Here is a 21,030-nt window from a genome sequence, read left to right as displayed (position 1 = left end):
GGAGACATAGCTAGCTTTGTTATTTTTAGCTGAAAATATAATAAAGTCTCCATTTCTTGTTGACTTACCATAATATGGGGATGTAAAACAAATAAATTCCTGTTAAAATAATTACTGATTGCTGATTGAGGGTTTCCTCATTGCTTATTAGACCCCTATGACAATCATGAAGTGTTGTGCCTAATGATTCTTGACAAATGTATTGAATGATTCTTTTATGTACACTGAGAGCATATGCACCAAAGACAAATTCCTTGTGTGTCCAATCACACTTGGCCAATAAAGAATTCTATTCTATTCTATTCTATTCTATTGAGAGATATAATAAAAATCTTCTACAAGATGCATACCATAAGAGGCGACAAGTAATATCTATATCTGTGACTACATTGTTTTGGGCTTTTTAATTTAAAAAATGATATGTCATCCTTCCTCAAGCTCACTTCAAACTAGTTTGTAACATAAAAATTAAAAACAATCATGCTAGTTCACCACAATGACCTTGATCAAACTCTTGCTATTATTTTGGCATCAAGTTCACCACAATGACCTTGATCAAACTCTTGCTATTATTTTGGCATCACCAATTATTGAAGTATTACTTGTCAATATCTCTACAGCCAGCAATTATCAGTCTCATTATAATCAGCAATCATTTGTAAATGTTCTTTACTAATTGCCAAATAGTTTCATCTGAGAACAGAGATTGGTATTTAAAAGCTTAATCTTATACTATGAGCAGGTTAGTACAGGAGGAAATATTTCTTTAAGGATTGATCTGGTACTTTCTATCCTCAGAATTTATTATTATTATTTATTTGTCCTGCACTTCACAGTTGGATAAAAATTGCATCTCAGTGGCTTCATCCAAGGAATGAGAGCATCTGGAATCAATTTTCCCCAGAGATTAGGACCGCCCCCACCCTCCTTGCCTTTCGAAAGCTCCCACCTGTCGCCAGGCATGGGGAAACTGATATCCCCCTTAGCTAGTATGGTTTTTTATGTATGGTTTTTTAGGTTGTGTGTTTGTTTTTTATAATAAGGGTTTTAAATTGTTGTTTTAACATTAGATTTGTACATTGTGTATTGTTGTTGTGTGCCACTCTAAATCCTCAGAGAGGGGCGGCATACAAATCTAATAAATTATTATTATTATTATTATGATTTTGAAAGCTGCCTCCATATGCATATACAACCTATCTTGAGTTTCATCCAATCTACTTCATGGAAATAGGCCTCAAACATAGTTTTGCTAGAATGCCATTTTGTAGACCTAAAATCCTCTCAGAAGTTTTTGGAGCAACTACACTAGTGATTTTAGACTTCTTTAATGTTTTTAGACTTCTTTAATGTTTTTAGACTTCTTTAATGTTTTCACAAATCAGTCCTCTTTTACAAGGACACAAATGCATGCTGCAAAATGCCTAAATGGTGCATGTTGTGGGTGAGGTGGGAGAACTAGAAACCTCATTGGGATTTTTTGTTAAAGGAAGTAGCTGTTTGCAAGTCATATCCCATTAAAAGCTCTGGAGACAACTCATATATTCAAGCTAGAAGAATGTCACTGTTCTGTTCAGTGGCTAGGATTCCTGATATAGATGTTGGTAGTTCAAACGGAGCTACAATTGGCTCAGGGTGATGTGTGTGAAACCCAAACTCACAAATACAGGTGAAACTCAAAAAATTAGAATATCGTGCAAAAGTTCATTTATTTCAGTAATGCAACCTAAAAGGTGAAATGTAATATGTGCAAGAGACTCATTACATGCAAGGCAAGATAGTTCAAGCCATGATTTGTCATGATTGTGATGATTATGGCATACAGTTCATGATCATGGTTGTGATGATTATGGTGTACAGTTCATGAAAACCTCAAGACCACAATCTCAGAAAATTAGAATATTACATGCAATCAATAAAACAAGAATTGTAAATAGAACAATATCGGACCTCTGAAAAGTATATGCATGCATATGTATTCAGTACTTGGTTTGGGACCCTTTTGCAGCAATTATTGCCTAAATGTGTCATGGCATGGAAGCTATCAGCCTGTGGCACTGCAAGACCAGGATGCTTCAAAAGCAGCCTTCAGCTCTTCTGTATTGTTCGGTTTCATGTCTCTCATCTTTTTCTTGGCAATGCCCCATAGAGAGTTTGCTGGCCAATCAAGCACAGTAATCCCACAGTCATTGGACCACATTTTGGTGCTTTTGGCAGTGTGGGCAGATGCCAAGCCCCGCTGGAAAATGAAGTCAACATCCCTATATAGCTCGTTTGCGGGAGGAAGCATAAAATGAAGAGAAGCATAAAGAGAAGAAAATAGCAACTACAGGCCAGTTAGCTTAACATCAGTTAGAGTTAAAATGATGGAGACTCTACTCAAAAAGAGGATAAATCAGCACCTAAAAACCAATACATTATTGGACCCAAACCAGCATGGCTTTACTGAGGGCAAATCATGTCAGACTAATCTCATTGATTTCTTTGACTATGTCACAAAGGTGTTGGATCAAGGTGGTGCCGTGGATATTGCCTATCTTGACTTCAGCAGAGCCTTTGATATGGTTCCACATAAAGAGCTGATAGATACGTTAATGAAGATTGGACTTAATCCCTGGATAGTTCAGTGAATTTGCAGCTGGCTGAAGCGTAGATATCAGAGGGTTGTTAATGGCGAGTATTCTGAGCAGAGCCTGGTTACAAGCAGTGTGCCACAAGGCTCTGTTCTGGGTCCTATTCTTTTTAGTATCTTTGTGAGTGACATAGGGGAAGGTTTGGTAGGGAAGGTTTGCCTATTTGCCGATGACTGTAAAGTGTGCAATAGAGTTGATATTCCTGGAGGTGTCTGTAATATGGCCAATGATTTAGCTTTACTAGATAAGTGGTCAAAGCAATGGGAACTGCAGATTAATGTTTCCAAATGAAAAATAATGCACTTGGGCAAAAGGAATCCTTAATCTGAGCATTGTATTGGTAGTTCTGTGTTAGCAAAAACTTCAGAAGAGAAGGATTTAGGGGTAGTGATTTCTGACAGTCTCAAAATGGGTGAACAGTGCAATCAGGCAGTAGGAAAAGCAAGTAGAATGCTTGGCTGTATAGCTAGAGGTATAACAAGCAGGAAGAGGGAGATTGTGATCCCACTGTATAGAGCGCTGGTGAGACCACATTTGGAATACTGTGTTCAATTCTGGAGACCTCACCTACAAAAAGATATTGATAAAATTGAACGGATCCAAAGATGGGCTACAAAAATGGTGAAAGGTCTTAAGCATAAAACTTAACAGGAAAGACTTATTGGACTCAATCTGTATAGTCTGCAGGACAGAAGGGAAAGGGGGGACATGATAGAAACATTTAAATATGTTAAAGGGATAAATAAGGTTCAGGAGAGAAGTGTTTTTAAAAGGAAAGTGAACACAAGAACAAGGGGGCACAATCTGAGGTTAGTTGGGGGAAAGATTAGAAGTAACATGAGAAAATATTATTTTACTGAAAGAGTAGTAGATGCTTGGAATAAACTTCCAGCAGACCTGGTTGGTAAATCCACAGTAACTGAATGTTAATTTTCCTGGGATAAACATATATCCACCCTAAGATAAAATACAGGAAGTAGTATAAGAGCAGACTAGATGGACCATGAGGTCTTTTTCTGTTGTCAATCTTCTATGTTTCTATGTTTCTAAAGTGCTCCAAAATCTCATGTTAGATGGCTGCATTGACTCATAGTGGACCAATACCAGTAGATGTCATGGCTCTCCAAATCAATAGACTATAGAAACTTACATTGGGTTTCAAGCATCTTGCCATATAGAACCATTGTGAACTGGGAGGAACACATCTCTGGTACTATTTACTTGAGAACTCTAAAGAATGTGAATTTTAGAATACCTGAAACATCTAACTAGATATGAGGGCTTAAAGTGTGATAGATTGTATAAGATTGTTACAAAATACCATAGCTTTAACTCCCTGATTTTACCTATAAAATTATGTTTCTGTATACAGTGATCCCTCGATTTTCGCGGTCTCGATTTTCGCGAAACGCTATACCACGGTTTTTCAAAAAATAATAATTAAAAAATACTCCACGGGTTTTTTTTATACCACGGTTTTTCCCACCCGATGACGTCATACGTCATCACCAAGAGTCACTTCTCTCTCCCTTTCTCTTCCTTTTTCTCTATCCTTTCTACCTCTTACTCTTTCTTTCTCTCCCTCCTTCATTCAATTTTCTCTCCCTCCCTTTCCTTTCTCTCCCTCCCTCCCTGTGCCTGCCCTGCACCACCCAACAGGGACGGACAGCCCCCGATCGTCGGTTCGTTGCCCCCCCCCCACAGAGGGAGATCGGGCTGCGAGGGCAGTGGATCCGCGTCCCCAGCCACCGGCTTGGATTCCCCTCCCAGCGGCATTGGGCTGTCCTGCATCGCTCACGCGCTCGACTGCGGTGGCTGCTTTGGCGGGGAAGGAGGAGTTTGGGGAGAAGATGAAGGCAGCGGGCAGCAGCTGAGGCGAAGCGAGGCGAAGGCGGCGAGGAGCGGTGAATAACAAAGCAGCTCGCGCCCGGTGGGGTCTCTTCTCCCCAGCCAAAGGAGGAATGGCTTGTATGTGTAACATATTTTCGCTGATAAGAAAAAGGATCGGGCTGGTGGGGGCGGCGAATCCACCTCCCCAGCCACCGGAGGGAGATCGGGCTGGTGCAGGCGGCGAATCCACCTCCCTGCACATGTGCAGATGGTGTTTTTACTTCCGCACCACTATACCGCGGAAAATCGATTATCGCGGGAGGTCTTGGAAGGTAACCCCCGCGATAATCGAGGGATCACTGTATTCTATTAGTGCAATGGCGTAGTATTAATAATTGTTATGTTATGTTATTTATTTATTTATTTATTGTTAGAGTTGAAAGGGACCATGCAGGTCATCAAGTCCAACCCCCTGCCTGAGCAGGAATCCTAAAGCACCCCAGCCAAATGGCAGTCCAATCTCTTCTTGAAAGTGTCCAGAGTTGGGGAGTTCACAACCTCCACAGGCAGGTTGTTCCACTGGTTGATCGCTCTGACTGTCAGGAAGTTCTTCCTTACTTCTAGGTTGACTCTCTCCTTGGTCAGCTTCCAGCCATTGTTCCTCGTCCGGCCCTCTGGTGCTCTGGAGAATAGAATGCCCCCCTCCTCTCTTTGGCAACCCCTCATATACCTATATACAGCTATCATGTCCCCAGCTATCATGTTTTGGGCTGAGTAGTTTTACTAGCGAGTGAACCATTTAAAGAATTCTTTGGTGTTTTGTTTGTTATTGTTATTCTTTGTGTGTCTACACAGGTACTTAGAATCTGCATGGTTTATCTGGATCTCACAGATGAACCACATTCCAATGAATATTGACTATGATCACAATTTAGATTGGTTCTCTGCCCAGGTGAGATAGTTTCTATTTAAAATGGAAATTTCTTTTCTTTGGATATTCTTATTCAGAAATGCTGGGTCCTTAGTTCTGAAACAGAGGGCCAGATCATGCTGCTGTTTTCTTAGATATTTCATGCCCTTATTTACATGGAAACATGGTCTTACAAAGAGCAGGAAATACAAATAGAATGTCTATGCTGGCAGCTAGAACTCACTTGCATATTGCAGTTTCTGGCAAAATCACAATTGCACAGTGATGCCCTTTCTCATCTCATGGAGAAAGGTTTCAGTGGGAGCAATAAACTAGTTGTCCACAGTAGATGATGAGTTGGTAAACAATATAGTGCATTGTCTGTTAATCTCCCTTAACTTCTTCAGTAAAGCAGAAATAGCCCAATGCTAGTCATCCCCCATCCAAAAGGACACTATGTAATCCAACGTTACAGCAATCTTCTCAGAAAGGGTAAAGTGAATTTGTACATGTGGAAAAAACCCCCCAATGATTTTTTTTAAAAAAAATAACATGTTTTTCATGCTTTCTTGGTGCCATTTTCCTTTAGGTCCTTTTACCAGATATTATGGGACTAGAGATTAGGTTGGATAAACTCAATTTTAAACTTTGGTTTAGGCAAGATAATTAAGGGATAAGACTAAATGAATAGATTATGTGAATAGACCTCTGGCAAGCATTAGGCAATTTAAAGTTTATCCTGAAACCCAATCACAGTGATGTAAGCTAATAAGAGAAACAGCATATAGTTGTTGTGACATTAATAACAGATGATTTCTGCATAGATAATCTTATCTATTACAAAGAGAGGATGAAAGATGATGAGAGGCAGGACAGGTTTTCTCTTTTTTTTAACAGTCAATCATAAATACAAATGCACAATGGGTAATTGTATATCATCTTATATGTTATCCATATGTAAGCCAGTGCCATCCTTTATTATATCATTACTGTTGGTACATCCTAACCAACTATGTTTGTTACCCAATGTATATATTTCATTTAAAGTCTACCTTTTCTTTATGGGACTTACAACCAGTTTTTAAGGTAGCTCTAAATATTGGTTTATTCATGCACAGTTTTTCTTCTCTAATTTCTCTTTTGAATGAGAACTTCTCATTCAGTAATGATGACTCAGGGAATACAATTTTAGATTCATTGGTTTGGTTGAGTCACTCCAAAATAAATTTTCCTGAAAAGAAGCTACCCTATTAAGCAGAATATGCCATTGCTTCTGAAATGTCACCAATATCTTAGTCCTGTGACAGTGAACCTATGGCATGCGTGCTGGACGTGGCACACCAGCCATCACCCATTGGTCTTCTGGGCTCTGGTGCTGATCTTCATGCATGTGGGAACTCCAGAAACTGGAAGAGCAGCTTCCCGGGGAGATGCTCTACCGTTTCTAGCAATCATCCCCCCTGTGCACAGGCTCCCATTTTGGCATTTGATGCCAGAAAAGTTTGCCAACACTGTCCTAGTTTATGCAAATTTCTCCCCACATATATATATCATTGGATTTAATGCTATGCACATAGCACCAGTGTGGTCCACTAGTGGCCTGCAGAGCTAGTGGCAGAGGCAGACAGCAAGGAGGAGGGGAAGGAATATGGGACAGGCCTGTAGTCTGGGGAAAACTTGGTGGCAGTGGCAGGGATCCCACATGGGCCATTGGGAAGATCTGTCCTGACTCCAGAGTCTCCAAAGCCTGATATGAGTGAGGCAGAGGAACGGGGGAGCCTGTTCTCAATGCACGCATGTGCAGAGTTGCCAGAAAGCAAGAACAGTTACAGAGGAGAAGCACTACTTGGAGATCATTGGCCCTTTCCATAGGCTATATAAGTGGAGTACAAAGGAGAGCTCGTCGCAGGGAGCAACTTCATTCAACTCATGTCATTCTAGCTTGGACTCTGTGTTTTCTGTTTGGCCTTGCCAAGTTTCTTGCTAATTGGTCTTTGGCAGCTTGTTAAGGAAGATCAAGGTTTGTGTGCCTATCTGCCTTTCCCCGAAATGACTAGAAATATCCTGCCATGAGGTTGTCCTGGCACTATGACAAGATAAGACTCCAGAGTGGCCCTGGCAGGATGTACAGTTTCTCCTGGTATTGCAAGAGGTCATCAAAAAACATCCAGGGAGAATTGGGCCCTATCTCGGACTTCCTTTGGTCGATGTACTTGTCCTGTCACTGTGCCTCCAGGATCTGTGCCTGTAAGTCAATGGGTTCGTGGCTGGCAGTGAAGGACTCAATGGGAAGAACACTCTGAAGCAGAAGTGGGTTCTCAATTTGAGCATATTCGGGCTTCCTCAAGAGCACATCCACTTGTTCATTGTGGCCACTTAGTATGTAAGTGACTTTGAAATTGAAGCAGGCAAAAAGGAAGGACCACTGGATCTGTTAATGATTGAGTTTCTGTGGGTTTGCAGAAACTCCAGATTCTTGTGGTCCAGACTTCCACTTGATGTAAGCCCCCCTTAAGGTGATGTCTCCAGGTCTCAAATGTGGTTTAATGGCCAGCACCTCTTTTTCTCAGGTTGTATATTTGCACTTGGAAGCATTCAACTTCCAGGAGTAATCGGTGTGCAGGGTAAAAGAGTGCCACCATCCGCACAAGCCTGGAGTAGCACTGCTCCATCTCTGTCATCTGACAAGTCCAATTCCACCACATACAAAAGGTGAGAATCAGGATGCTTCAAAATTGTCTCTTTCAGGAAGGCCTACTTTAAGACCAGGAATGCTTGCTGCTCAGAGAATGGGACTTTCTTTTGCAGGAGCCGAGGGAGGTGTGCAGTCAAGGTAGCAAATCCAGGGATGAACGTCCTGTAATAATTGGCAAACCCAAGGAATCGCTGGACATCCTTCACCTGACAAGGAGGTTGCCAACTTCTCAATGCCTCGACTTTGCTCCAGCTCATTGCAATTCCCTTGGGAGAAATGCGATGGCCCAAGAAGTTGATGGTTGTCTGATAGAATTGACATTTCTCCAGTTTTGAATAGAGTTGGCGGTCACAAAAGTGTTGCAAGATCAGTCAGAAATGTTGGAGATGACTTTTCAAGGATCTTGAGTAAATCAAGATGTCATCGAGATAGACCATGACAAACTAACCAAAGAAATCCCAGAAAATGTCATCATAAAGTGCTGGAAGATAATGGGAATGTTGGTTAACCCGAATAGCATGTCTGTGTATTCAAAATGGCCATACCCGGTTTCTTCCACTCATCCCCTTCTTGAACCTAAACCAAATTGTAAGTGCCATGCAGGTCCAACTTGGTAAACACAGTAGCCACCTGGAGTCTCTCCAAGAGTTCAGGGATCAAGGGCAAAGGATCCTGGTTGTGCACTGTAATGGCATTCAGCACATGGCTGTGCTGTAATCACAGCACAGGCACAAGTCTCCAGGACCAGAGCAGACAAGGGTGACAGTAAAACCCCAGGCCAGGTCTTTGTTCACAAAGTCCCATAATACAGCCAATTTTGGGTCCAACATAGAATATAGCTGCCCTGCATCCTGTTATGGCCCATCCCCATCCCATGCAGCTGGTCATGGATTCCAAGGATCGAGAGGCAATTGTGGTGTGTTACCATCAGCCCATACACCTGGAACCCAAGTCTGATAGTGAGGAGGTTGGAGAGGATTTGGTGTCAGAGGCTGAAAGCCAACCAGGGCCTTCTGCACATCTTAAGGTGCACATGAGTAACTCAGAAGAAGAGGAGGAGCCTCTTCTTGATGCTAGGGCATGAAGAGATGCCAGAAGGCTGGAGTGACTAAGCAAGAGGAGATCTCTGCATGAATAGATCTGTAGAGCAATTGGCCATGCCCTTAGACTATTTAAGTCTTAGTCACATCACAATTCAATGCAGAAGTCAGCTTTTGTTTTGTTCCAATTGTTCACTCGGACTTCTCTCTTGGACATTATTATTTCAATGATGATTTACAAACTGGCAATTTGGACTAATTATATCCAGGCTTCCTGCCTCAGTTCATGGCAGGAGATCTGTGTGATCAAAGAAATGATCTGTTTGTTTTGGTTTATGCTTGGACTCTGGACCATTGTTGAGACGCTAATTATCAGCTGGCACTGAACAGACTTATTTATTGATTTCCTGAACTTTTAACAACCACACCCTATTACTCAGAAAATTTCCCAAATGTTTGGGACAAAGTAGGGTTTGTGATAAGCCTGCTGTCCAGCTCTGCAGCTCAGTGGGCCACACCTTTGTTAGTCCAGAACAGCCCCCTCCTCCATGACTTCAGGACTTTTGTATTCATCTGGAGATGTTTGCAGATCCTATCAAAGCCCAAAGAGACACCAGACAATTAAAAAACTTAAAGAAAGGCCGGAAAACCCTCAGAGAGTATACTAGTGAGTTCAAGTTGCTCAGCCAGGACTTGGCCTGGAATGAGACAGCTCTCTTGGATGCATTACAGGATGGATTATCAGAATGTTTGCAGGATGAGTTGGTGAGAGTGGGCACTCCTCCTACGATGTCTGAATTGATGCGCCTCTGTTTGTGGATCAATGCTAGAAAGCAGGGCAGGAACTCCTATTGTGCAGCCCAGACGCCTCTTCTCTCTCTCCTGTCATCTGGCTGGCCCAGGAACCTCATGTACCTCCATTTGTCCAGCCAGCCCCAGCTCCATGAGCAGAGCCTATGGACCTTAGTACAGCCAGACCCCACGTGTTCAATGTGGAAAAGGGCAGACATCAGGTGGGAGGGTTGTGTTTGTATTGTAGGGAGTGCAGATATTTAGCCATCTCTTGCCCCAAGAAAGGACATGGGGCTTCGGTTCCTAGTCCTGCTTCACAGTCCCTGTCAGTCCCTGTCAGCCCTATCGGGAAACAGCCAGAGCTCGGCCTAGTGGAAATGTTGGGTCAGGCACAAACCAAGTCAGACTCTTGTTCTGCTGATGTAGATCCTGGACCTCTGCAGTATTTTATCATAGATACCAAGGTGTTTATTGATAATCACACCCACAGGATTCCAGCACATGCCTTGGTGGACTCTGGAGCGACCATGAACTTCATAGGTGAGGCATTCGCTCTCCATTGTGCTGTTCCCTTGAGTCCAGTGGATCCTTCTACACTGGTCAAGACAATTGATAGTCGGTGTTGCTGTCTGGGCCAATGAAGGCCATCACACAACCCATACACTTGACCATCAGATGGCATGAGAAGGCCATCCAATTTTATGTGACAATGGGACTTCATTTCCCATTGGTTCTTAGTCTGATGTGGATGATGACTCATGACCTTCACATCATGTGGTTCCAAAGTTTCATTTATTTTCCAAGCCTGCAGTGTCTGGACCATATGCAGCAGGTTTGTGCAGCCCAGGTGCAGCCCCCCCACCCCCGAGGCCTCATTGCCAGCCAACATCTCAGACTTTGCTGACGTGTTCAGTGAGAAAGAGGCAGACCAATTGCCCCCATACCAGCTGTAGATTGTTCCATTGACTTGCTCCTGAACATTGAGCTCCCTGTGGGGCATATTTATTCTATGTCGGAACCTAAACTGGCCACGTTATGGGATTTTGTGGAGAAAAACCTGGCCAAGGGTTTTATCCAACCCTTATTATCACCCTTGTCAGCTACAGTCCTCTTTGTGAAAAAGAAAGAGACTTGCTTCTGTGTAGTGACTATTGGAAACTTAATGTAATCAGTATGTACAACTGGTATCCTTTGCCTTTGATTCATGGAGAGACTCGGATTGGCAACCATCTTCACAAAGTTGGCCCTACGTGGTACCTACAACCTGGTGTGAATCTGTGGAAGACAGCATTTGGGATACTGAGCATACCGAGGTATTGCCATTTCAAGTATAGTCATGCCATTTGGATTTACCAACGCTCCAGATGTCTTGCAGCACTTTATGAATGATATTTTTCAGGATCTGTTGGACCAGTTTGTTATGGTCTACCTTAATGATATCCTGATTTATTCCATATCCCAGAAAAGTCATCTCCGCCAGGTTTTGCAGCATCTGCGGGAACACCATCTCTATGCCAAGCTGGAGAAATGCCAGTTTTATCAGACTATTGTTTGTTTGTTTGTTTGTTTGATTGTTTGATTGTTTGATTGTTTGATTGTTTGATTGTTTGATTGTTTGATTGTTTGATTGTTTGATTGTTTGATTGTTTGATTGTTTGATTGTTTGATTGATTGTACTTATAGGCTGCCCAACTCCTTTTGAATCCTTGGGACTGATTTCTTGTTACATCGCATTTCTCCAGAAGGCATAGTGATGGATCCTGGCAAGCTCAAGGCCTTGAAAATGTGGCAGCCTCCTCATTGGGTGAAAGACATCCAGAGACTCCTGGAGTTCATGAATTATTACTGACTGAATGTTTATCCCAGGTTTTGCCACTCTGACCGCGTTCCCCACTCAGCTCTTGCAAAAGAAAATCTTGTTCCAGTGGGGTGATCCTGAGCAGCAGGCATTCCTGGCCTTAAAGGAGGCCTTCATGAAAGAATCCTCAAAACCCCAGACCATCACTGTTCATTCGTGGTGGTGAGACACTGCTGTCAGAACTGTGCTTCTCCAGACTCATGAGGATGGCAGTCCTCTTTTTCTGTGCACCTATTATTCTAGGAAGCTAAATCTGTCCAGGTGCAAGTACACTATTTGTGAGAAGGAGTTGTTGACCATTAAGTCTGCTTTCAAGATCTGGAAGCATCACCTCAAGGGAGCCCAACTCCAAGTGGAAGTTCAAACAGATCACAAAAACCTAGAGTTCTTGCAAACCATGAGAAAATTTAATAAGCACCAGATCCGGTGGTCCTTCTTTGCCAGATTCTACTGTAAAGTCACCTACATCCTGAGTGGGAGCAAAGCTGAAAAGGTGCCAATTTTATCAGGTCACCATTGAGTTCCTAGGACATTGTATCTTTCCCGAGAGCATAGCAATGGAGCAGAGCAAGGTTGCATAGTTGCCAACCTCCCTGGTGAGTGAAGTATGTCGAAGGACTACTCAGGTTTGCCAGTTACTATCAAGGACTATTCAGGTTTGCCAATTACCCTGGCTTTGTGTTCTTGACCTCACTCCTCACTTGGCTCCTGTAGAAAAAAGTCCCATACAAGTATGGTACAGCAGGCATTCCAGGCCTAAAAGCAAGCCTTCATGAAGGAGCCTATCTTGAAATATCCTGACCCTTACTGTCTCATTGTGGTGGAAGCTGATGCAACAGATATTGCTGTTGGAGCAGTTTTACTATAGCCTCACACGTATCAGGTACCCGCTTCTTTTGCACATATTATTTGTGCAAACTTAACTCTTCTGAGTGCAACTATACCATTTGGGAGAAGGAGCTACTGAACATTAAGACCACATTTGAAACCTGGAGACATCACCTGGAGGGGCCCGACATCAGATTGAAATCTAGATGGATGACAAACCCTGCAGTTTCTGCAGACCACTTGAAAACTGAACCAATGTCAGATCTGGTGGTCCTTTTTTTGCCAGGTTCAATTTTCATATCCCCAGTGTGGATGCAACCAAAGAGTAAATACACTCTTGCAGAAACTGAGTATTACTAAATCTAAGACCTGCTTCTGTCCTGGACAATTCTACCCATCGAGTCATTCTACGTAGTTCAGGAAACAGTGAACTTACGGGCTCAGATCCATGAAGCACAGCAGCAGGACACTTACATGGAGCAATGAAAGAGTGAAGTAGGACCCACTTCTCCCTGCATGTTTATTGAGGACCTCTTGAGGTACTGAGATAAACTCTATGTACCAGCAGAACTTCTCTGGGGTCTTATCCTGTCGCGTGCCATGATAACCCTGCACCAGGGTATTTCAATCTCTTTAAGATGTTGAACTTAGTTTCTTGGACCTTCTGATGGTTCCGTCTCTGCCACAATGGCCAGGCCTATGTTAAATCCTGTGTACAATGCTGACAGGCCAGGTTGGCCATGGGAGGTCCCCCTGGGCTGCTCCAGCCCTTGCCAATACTGGAGAGAACCTAGAGCACCATTTCCATGGACATCTTGAAGGATTTGCCTCTGTATTTTGGATTCACAACCATGTTCTTGATAGTAGACATGCTGACAAAGATGGCACATTTTACTCCCTGTCATGGATTACTGACGGGTTGCACCACTGCCCGCATGTTTATCTAAAATGTCTTTCAGCTACATTGCCTACTGGATATGGTCATTTGAGACAGAGGGGCACAGTTTTGGAAAGGACTGATGACAGCCTTAGATGTGAAAATACACCTGTCATCAGCACATCATCTGGAAATTGATGGCAGGACTTAGAAAGTCATTGGGATCTTGGAGCAATACCTGTGCTACTTCATGAACCAGCAATAAGACAATTGTTCGGAGTATTTAGCAGTTGCAGCATTTGCATTTAATAGCTCTCAGTGTATCTTCACTCAAACGATCCCTTTCTTAGCCAATGTGGGCTATCATCTTTGGCTCTTTCCTCTCCCGTAACTCGACTCACTGATTCTGGCAGTGGATGACTTTCAGACCGAGTTGCAAGCTGTCCATCAATTGATATGATGGTATCTTGAGAATGCCAAGGAGGACTACAAACAAGTTGAAGACTGGTCTTGGCAGGTTACACCACCATTGGCAGTGGAGGATCGTGTTTGATTGTCCACCAGGCACCTTCCATCAGACCGGCCAGTCAGGAAACTAGATCACCAATATCTTGGCCCATTCTCTGTTGAGGTGGTCATCAACCTTGTCACCTACTGCCTGACATTGCCACATTCATTTTATGTCTGTCCCTTCTTCCATCACTCCTTCCTTGTTCCAGAATGTCCAGCTTCTCCACTCTGCTAACTTGATCACCTCCAGCTAGTGCCCCATGATGGAGTTGGACTGTCTGAGTATGAGGTCACCAGTATGCCTGAGTATGAGGTCACCAGAACCACTGAAAGGTGGTTCCAGTATCTCATTGAATGGAATGGGTATGGGCCGGAGGACTTCATCTGGGAGAATGCAACCTCTATACATCCTCTGGTGTTGGTGAAAGCCTTCCATAACTGATTCCTGTCACAAATGTATGCAGATCATGGGACCCAGGGGAAGGGCCCTGTGGTGAGGGATAGTGTTGTGGTTCTTCAGCAGCCTGTGGAGCTGGTGGAAGAGTCAGAGAGCAAAGAGATGGGGGAGGAACAAGGGCTAGGCCAAGAGTCTGGAGAAGGCTCAGTGCCAGAGACAGGGATCCTGCACAGGCCACTTGGGAGTTCTGTCCCGACTCCAGAACCTCCAAAGGCTGACATGATTGTGGCAGAGGAACAGAGTGAGCCTGTTTTCAATGCATGCATGCACAGAGGTGCCAAAAGGCAAGAACAGTTACAGATGAGAACTACTTAGGAGTAAGGCTTGGAAATAATTGGGCCGTCCCATAGGCTATATAGGTAGAGCACAAGGGAGGGCTGATCACAGGAAGCAACTTCATTTAACTCCTGTTATTCTAGCTCAGACTCTGTGCTTTCTGTTTGGCCTTGCCAGGTTTCCTGCTAATTGGTCTTTAGCAGCTTGTCAAGGAAGATCAAGGTTCATGTGCTTATTTGCCTTTCCCCGAAAGACTGTTGTCTGACTTATTATCATTGTTTTGGCTGGGAATGAAAATAATTAACAGCCGTTAAAATAAAAAAGATATTTGGGATGCCATTTTTTGCTGTATTATTGATCAAGAAACCTAGGTTTCCTGATAGTGCAGTAGTTGCCTGGCCTGGATTGCCTGGCCTAGATTCAGGAATATTTTTAATGCCTTTCTTTTAACGGAAAGTGAACATATTATAAGTGTAAAATAAATGATGGCCTACAATACTGTAAATTGATAGAATTATTTGTACTGTTGATAGAAACTAGGGAGAAACATGAAGGAAGCCATTAGACCTCTACATGCTTTTTATTTCCCCCTTAGCTCTCAGCAACATGTAACGTGGATGAATCTCTATTCAATGATTGGTACACAGGGCACCTGAATTTCCAGATTGAACATCAGTAAGTACAAGCTATATAAAAAGGTTGTATAGCATATAATGCAGTTTTTGCACAGCTTTTGTCACCATTAAGCACCACCTGTATATTATGGTCCAAGCTTTAATCCAAATGATGGCTATTTCCAGTAGTTTTGGCTAGTTCTAAAGAAAGCAGATTTGTCCCAATTATATATGCTGTGGCTATTTAAAACTGGACTTTGGGACCTATCCTGTAACAATGTCTAGAAACAGCATTTCATACAACATGCAGCAGTGAAACTGATGTCTATGAGCCCCAGTGGCCCAATGGTTAGAATGCAATACTACTTCTGCTGCCTGCTGCCTGCCTGCAATTTGACAGTTCAAATCTCACCAGGCTCAAGGTTGACTCAGCCTTCCATCCTTCCAAGATGGGTAAAATGAGGACCCAAATTGTTGAGGGCAATATGCTGACTCTGTAAACCATTTAGAGAGAACTCAAAAGCATCATAAAACAGTATATAAGTCGAAGTGCTGTTGCTATTCTTATTGGGTTTTTCATATCTTACTTCTAGTTATATAGCGGATTAAATGGTTGATAATTATAATTCATTTCTGGACCAAGTCGAAATTCTGGTTTTCACCTTTAAAATTCTTAACTAGGATTACAAAACCTGTGAGCAACTCCACAGTACCCTACTACAAAGGAACTCATTAGGAAGGATTGTGGTTCAGCAATAATCAGAAGGACCTCAGCTTGTTCATCCCTACCCAAAACTCTTTGGTAACCAGACAGGTGACATGTTATCCCCTTCTATATCAACCTGCTTGTATGCAGTACTGAATAGGAAAGGAGAATTCTCCAGTATTGAGATGGGAAGGGCAGTAATAACAGCAGGATCCAAATTATAGAAGTATCTTCTACGGTGTCCTCTTGATATTTTCCCTCTCTTTCCACAGTCTTTTTCCAACCATGCCTCGGCATAATTATTACAAAGTGGCTCCCCTGGTGAAATCCTTGTGTGCCAAGCATAACATTAAGTATGATTGCAAGCCCATGCTCACTGCATTTGCTGATATATTACGGTAAGTATGAGCCAACAGGAAAACGTTCATTTGCAGACATGCTATCAAGAGACTATCTCAAGTGGACAGTAGCATAATGTGTTCCCTGTGTTTACCCATCCCCTGCAGCTCCCTGAAGGAATCAGGAGAGGTCTGGCACAATGCTTATTACCAGGAATAAAATCAATGCAAGCGAGGAAATGGGATGGCTCCATTGCTGTTATCATCTGCTTCTTCTCTAAGTCTTTGTGATTTTAAAATAATATTTATAATAATAGTTTTTAATCTATTGATTGTTTTATAATGTTGTTGACACCCAGTCAGTTTTTCATGACAAGAACAGCCATGTACACTTGATGAATAAATAAATAATATTACAAAAGAATCTTGTGGTATTCTATTCTGGATGGATGGACGGACGGATGGACAGACAGATTAGAGAAGAAGAGGCCAAGATGATAAATGATCTATCCCACAAAGAATCATCCAAGATGTACTCCCAACTGCAGTGCAACACCATAGTAACATGAAAGCTGCCTGTCAGCCAGCCTGCTGCCATGGAAATGTTGGGGGAGAGGGGCAGTCAGTCCATTCAAATTAAATGAAAAAAAAGACAAAAAATGGAAAGAGAGACACATAACTAAGGCAGAGTACCAACAGACAGCCAGAATCTGCAAAGAAAAAAATCAGGACAGCAAAAGTCCAGAATGAACAAAGACTTGCAACAAAAGTCAAAGATAATTTTTTAAAAGTTTCTTCCAATAAATAAACAACAACAACAACTAGTCAAGAAAACAAATGGTCCACTAAAAAGAGAAGACAGCAAAGAAGTAACAGACAATAGAGACAAAGCAGAGTTGCCAAACACATTCTTTGCATCAGTCTTCACATAAAAAGAAACTGCAAATTAACAAACCAGTAACACAACTGCAAAAAACAGAGTCAAAACAAAATTCAACATAAGCAAAATTACAGTAAGAGACCACCTGTCTGAACTTAACAAATACAAATCACCAGGACTAGATAGACTACTGTACTCCCAATAGTTCTAAACTAAGGAACTAGCAGACGTCATTTCAGAACCACTGCACCACATCTTCCAAAAATCCTGGAGCACAGGAGAACTACCAGAAGACTGGAAACAAGCTGATGTGGTCCCCATCTACAAAAAAGGCAAGCAAAAAAACCCCAGATCCAGGTAACTACAGACCAATCAGCTTAGAAACATAGAAGACTGACGGCAGAAAAAGACCTCATGGTCCATCTAGTCTGCCCTTATACTACTTTCTGTATTTTATCTTAGGATGGATATATGTTTATCCCAGGCAAATTTAAATTCAGTTACTGTGGATTTACCAACCATATCTGCTGTAAGTTTGTTCCAAGCATCTACTACTCTTTCAGTAAAATAATATTTTCTCATGTTACTTCTAATCTTTCCCCCAACTAACCTCAGATTGTGCCCTCTTGTTCTTGTGTTTACATTCCTATTAAAAACACTTATCTCCTGAACCTTTAACATATTTAAATATTTCCCTTCTGTCCTCCAGACTATACAGATTGAGTTCATTAAGTCTCTCCTGACAGGTTTTATGCTTAAGACCTTCCACCATTTTTGTAGCCCGTCTTTGGACCCATTCAATTTTGTCAATATCTTTTTGTAGGTGAGGTCTCCAGAACTGAACACAGTATTCCAAATGTGGTCTCACCAGCATTCTATACAGTGGGATCTCCCTCTTCCTGCTTGTTATACCTCTAGCTATGCAGCCAAGCATTCTACTTGCTTTCCCTACCGCCTGATTGCACTGTTCACCCATTTTGAGACTGTCAGAAATCACTACCCCCAAATCCTTCTCTTCTGAAGAGCAAAAAGTTGCAAGTCCGGAAGCTGAGCTTCCTTCAGCTTCGTCAGAGGTGGCCTCTTCCACAGCTGCAGCACCCCACCTGGCTGGAACTTCCCTGGCGGCGGTGGCAGGTGAGCTTTGCAGCTCTCAGGAAGGGCTCAGGCCTGAGGTGGGCCTGCAGGGGCAGCAGGGCCGGGCAGCTCTGGTGGGCGCGGGACAGCAGGGCAGGCAGCGAAGGTGGCACCGCCAAGCAGGGGTCTAGCAGGAGGGCAATGGCAGCAGCGGCACTGGGCAGTAGCAGCATGGTGGCAGTGGGGCGGTCGGCTCGGAGCGGGAGCTCCAGGGTGGAGGCACCAACGGAGGGAGGGGGAACTACGGGCAGTTCTGTAAAGTATATCTTAGAATGTAAGTACAATACCTTGACAAACAATCATTATACTGTGAAATGATATAACATGTACAATACTATATGTCTACTCTTTTTAATCCTTGTATAATAAATTTTTTTTAAAAAATCTTGTTTATTGTCATAATAAAAACAACGTGGCAGTAAAAAAAAATAGTAAATGCCAAGTGCCTGAAAATTAATTGAGCTTGGAGATATTGAATTAAATTATAGAAAAGTAAAGCTCAGAGCCCTGTAATTATCACAAGGTTAATACCTTGAAGGACTGTTGCCTGGACTTTCAGTGTGTGAATGCAATTAATTCACAAAAGGTAAATAAAGAGGGGTTTTTCATGACAAGGAGTCTGTTTCTTGTTTCTGCTAAGGCTGGGTCAGAAAACTAAAAGATGTTTTAATAGTGTTGTCCAGTCAGCTGTGTCATACTTAAGCAACTTATTCTTAAATTGAGATATATTTGAGTGCAAAAGCCAAATACACAATTTTAAAAACTATATATTTAACCCAAATATATTTGTTACTGTATTTGAGGTGTCAGGTCCATTTTTTCTGCTTTGTGGGATTTTGGTGGGATAGACTGATTATCATCACCATAATATGATATGAAATAGCACTTAATGGACCTCAGGTTGAAACTCATAAGAATTTTACCTTTTTAAGTAGATAAAATATTATACTTCATATTATTTGTTCTGCCGGCGTGTCCCAACTGCCCATAATTGCAGGTTAATTAGTCCAAAAAGACACACACCACAGGATAAAAGGAAAACCAAAAGTCTTTATCAACAGAAAAGCAGAAAAAACCTCCCTTTTTAAATGTCAAAAGGTTTTTCTGGTACACACAAGGCACAGGTTAAATGCAATCCAATTTCTCACCCAGTAACTGGGAAATTGAGTCCAAATCCAAAGTCCAGAAAGTCCACACACAGTCTTGAACAGGGAAACAGCAAAACCACGATCTTGATGAAACTATGAATCAGATAAACTTCCACAAGGCTAAACTAGCACGCTGTTCTTTTTATCTGTAGCACTAATTACAGCTGCCCCACCCAACCACAGGTGGCCTCACTTATCTTCTGTAATAATCCTTCAGTTGTTCTCTCCTATGCATCACTCTATGCATGCGTGGGTCCGTCATAGGTTCTTGTTCAGAATCCAGGGATGATATGGATGATTGATCTCCTCCTGGGCTGTCTGCCAAACTCCCCTCTTCCCTGCTACTCATGCTTCCTTCGTCAGAGGAGCCTTCATTGGGAGATTCTGTCGGGAGCAAAACAGGCCTGTGGCATGTGGATGTTTCCCCCACCTCCACCTCCACATTCCTTGGGGCAGGAGCTGGGCCAGAGCCAACCACAACAATTATTTTTATATATAATATATTTATATTATACTTATTATTATTTATTTATGTGCTCATAGCCAATCCCATGCATTTTCTTTCTGCTTTCTTTCTTCTGTAGGTGTAGATCCCAAACTGCTACTTTCCAGTCATTATATAGGCACTTAGACCAGGGGTGGGTTCCAAATTTTTTACTACCACTCTGTGAGAATGGCTTAATTTGGTGAGTGTGGCTTGATTTTCTGGGAGTGGCTTGACAGTCATGTGACCAGATGGGTGGGAGTGATTAGTTGGGGATATCTTGGTGATCATGTGGGATGGTCATGTGACTAAATGTGGGTGTGGCCAACTTGGTATCACTCACATGAAGGGGTAGGGTTTCTGGCCTCTCCTCACCTCTAAGGCCTCAACAAGATACAATTTCCCCATTTATTTACTACTGAACATCCAAAATATATTATTTAATCCTATGTATATATGCCATATATACACATACATATTACACACAAGCACACAAAAAGATACATACTGGATGTTCAGCTCTTCTAAAACTATATGTTCAACCATATTTACTACATTTGGAAAAACACACCCAGAGTCTACTTTCTGCCACACATTTAACCATAACTTTTGTATATTAGAACATTACACATGCTTTCAGATGTACTTCTCTAGTTTGCACATGACTGTTAGAGCCAGGAAATGTCATGGATTGAATAAAATGTGATGAAACTACTTAACAACGCTCTTGCTTAGCAAGCAAAATTTTGGGCTCGATTGCAGTCATACGTCAAGGACTATTTCGGCCTTCTTCTGTATGGCAGCCTTGTCCCAGTAAACCTCTTGTCCTTTCTGGCAATTTTCCTCTCTGTTAGAGGCACCAAAATAGTCCAGTCAATTTGAATGTTCCTGCTACAACACGGGGTTAGACTAGATGACATCTGAGATGTCTTCCAGCCCTAAATTTCTATGCTGTTTCAAAGTGTCTTCTGAAGCCACATCTAGTGCAGGGGTGGATTCCTCTTACCTGCTGCATACACA

The 21,030-nt window shown here is 42.3% G+C and overlaps 2 protein-coding genes across 2 annotated transcripts in view; one reads left to right on the top strand and one right to left on the bottom strand.

The window, feature by feature from the left end:
- LOC139158531 (acyl-CoA (8-3)-desaturase-like) overlaps window positions 1-16,584 on the top strand; it is a 32,050-nt gene extending 15,466 nt beyond the window's left edge. The window contains exons 9-12 of the mRNA XM_070735855.1: window positions 5,319-5,415; window positions 15,302-15,381; window positions 16,299-16,424; window positions 16,533-16,584. Of these exons, the coding sequence (XP_070591956.1) occupies window positions 5,319-5,415; window positions 15,302-15,381; window positions 16,299-16,424; window positions 16,533-16,584 (355 nt within the window). The remainder of the gene's footprint in view (window positions 1-5,318; window positions 5,416-15,301; window positions 15,382-16,298; window positions 16,425-16,532) is intronic.
- The window catches only part of LOC139175661 (veficolin-1-like), a 940,898-nt gene that overhangs the window by 264,382 nt on the left and 655,486 nt on the right, over window positions 1-21,030 (bottom strand). The gene's annotated exons all lie outside the window — the stretch shown is intronic.

Source organism: Erythrolamprus reginae, chromosome 1, assembly GCF_031021105.1.
Source record: "Erythrolamprus reginae isolate rEryReg1 chromosome 1, rEryReg1.hap1, whole genome shotgun sequence".
In the NCBI taxonomy this organism is placed as follows: Eukaryota; Metazoa; Chordata; class Lepidosauria; order Squamata; family Dipsadidae; genus Erythrolamprus; species Erythrolamprus reginae.
This window is presented reverse-complemented; position numbering and strand designations above follow the sequence as displayed.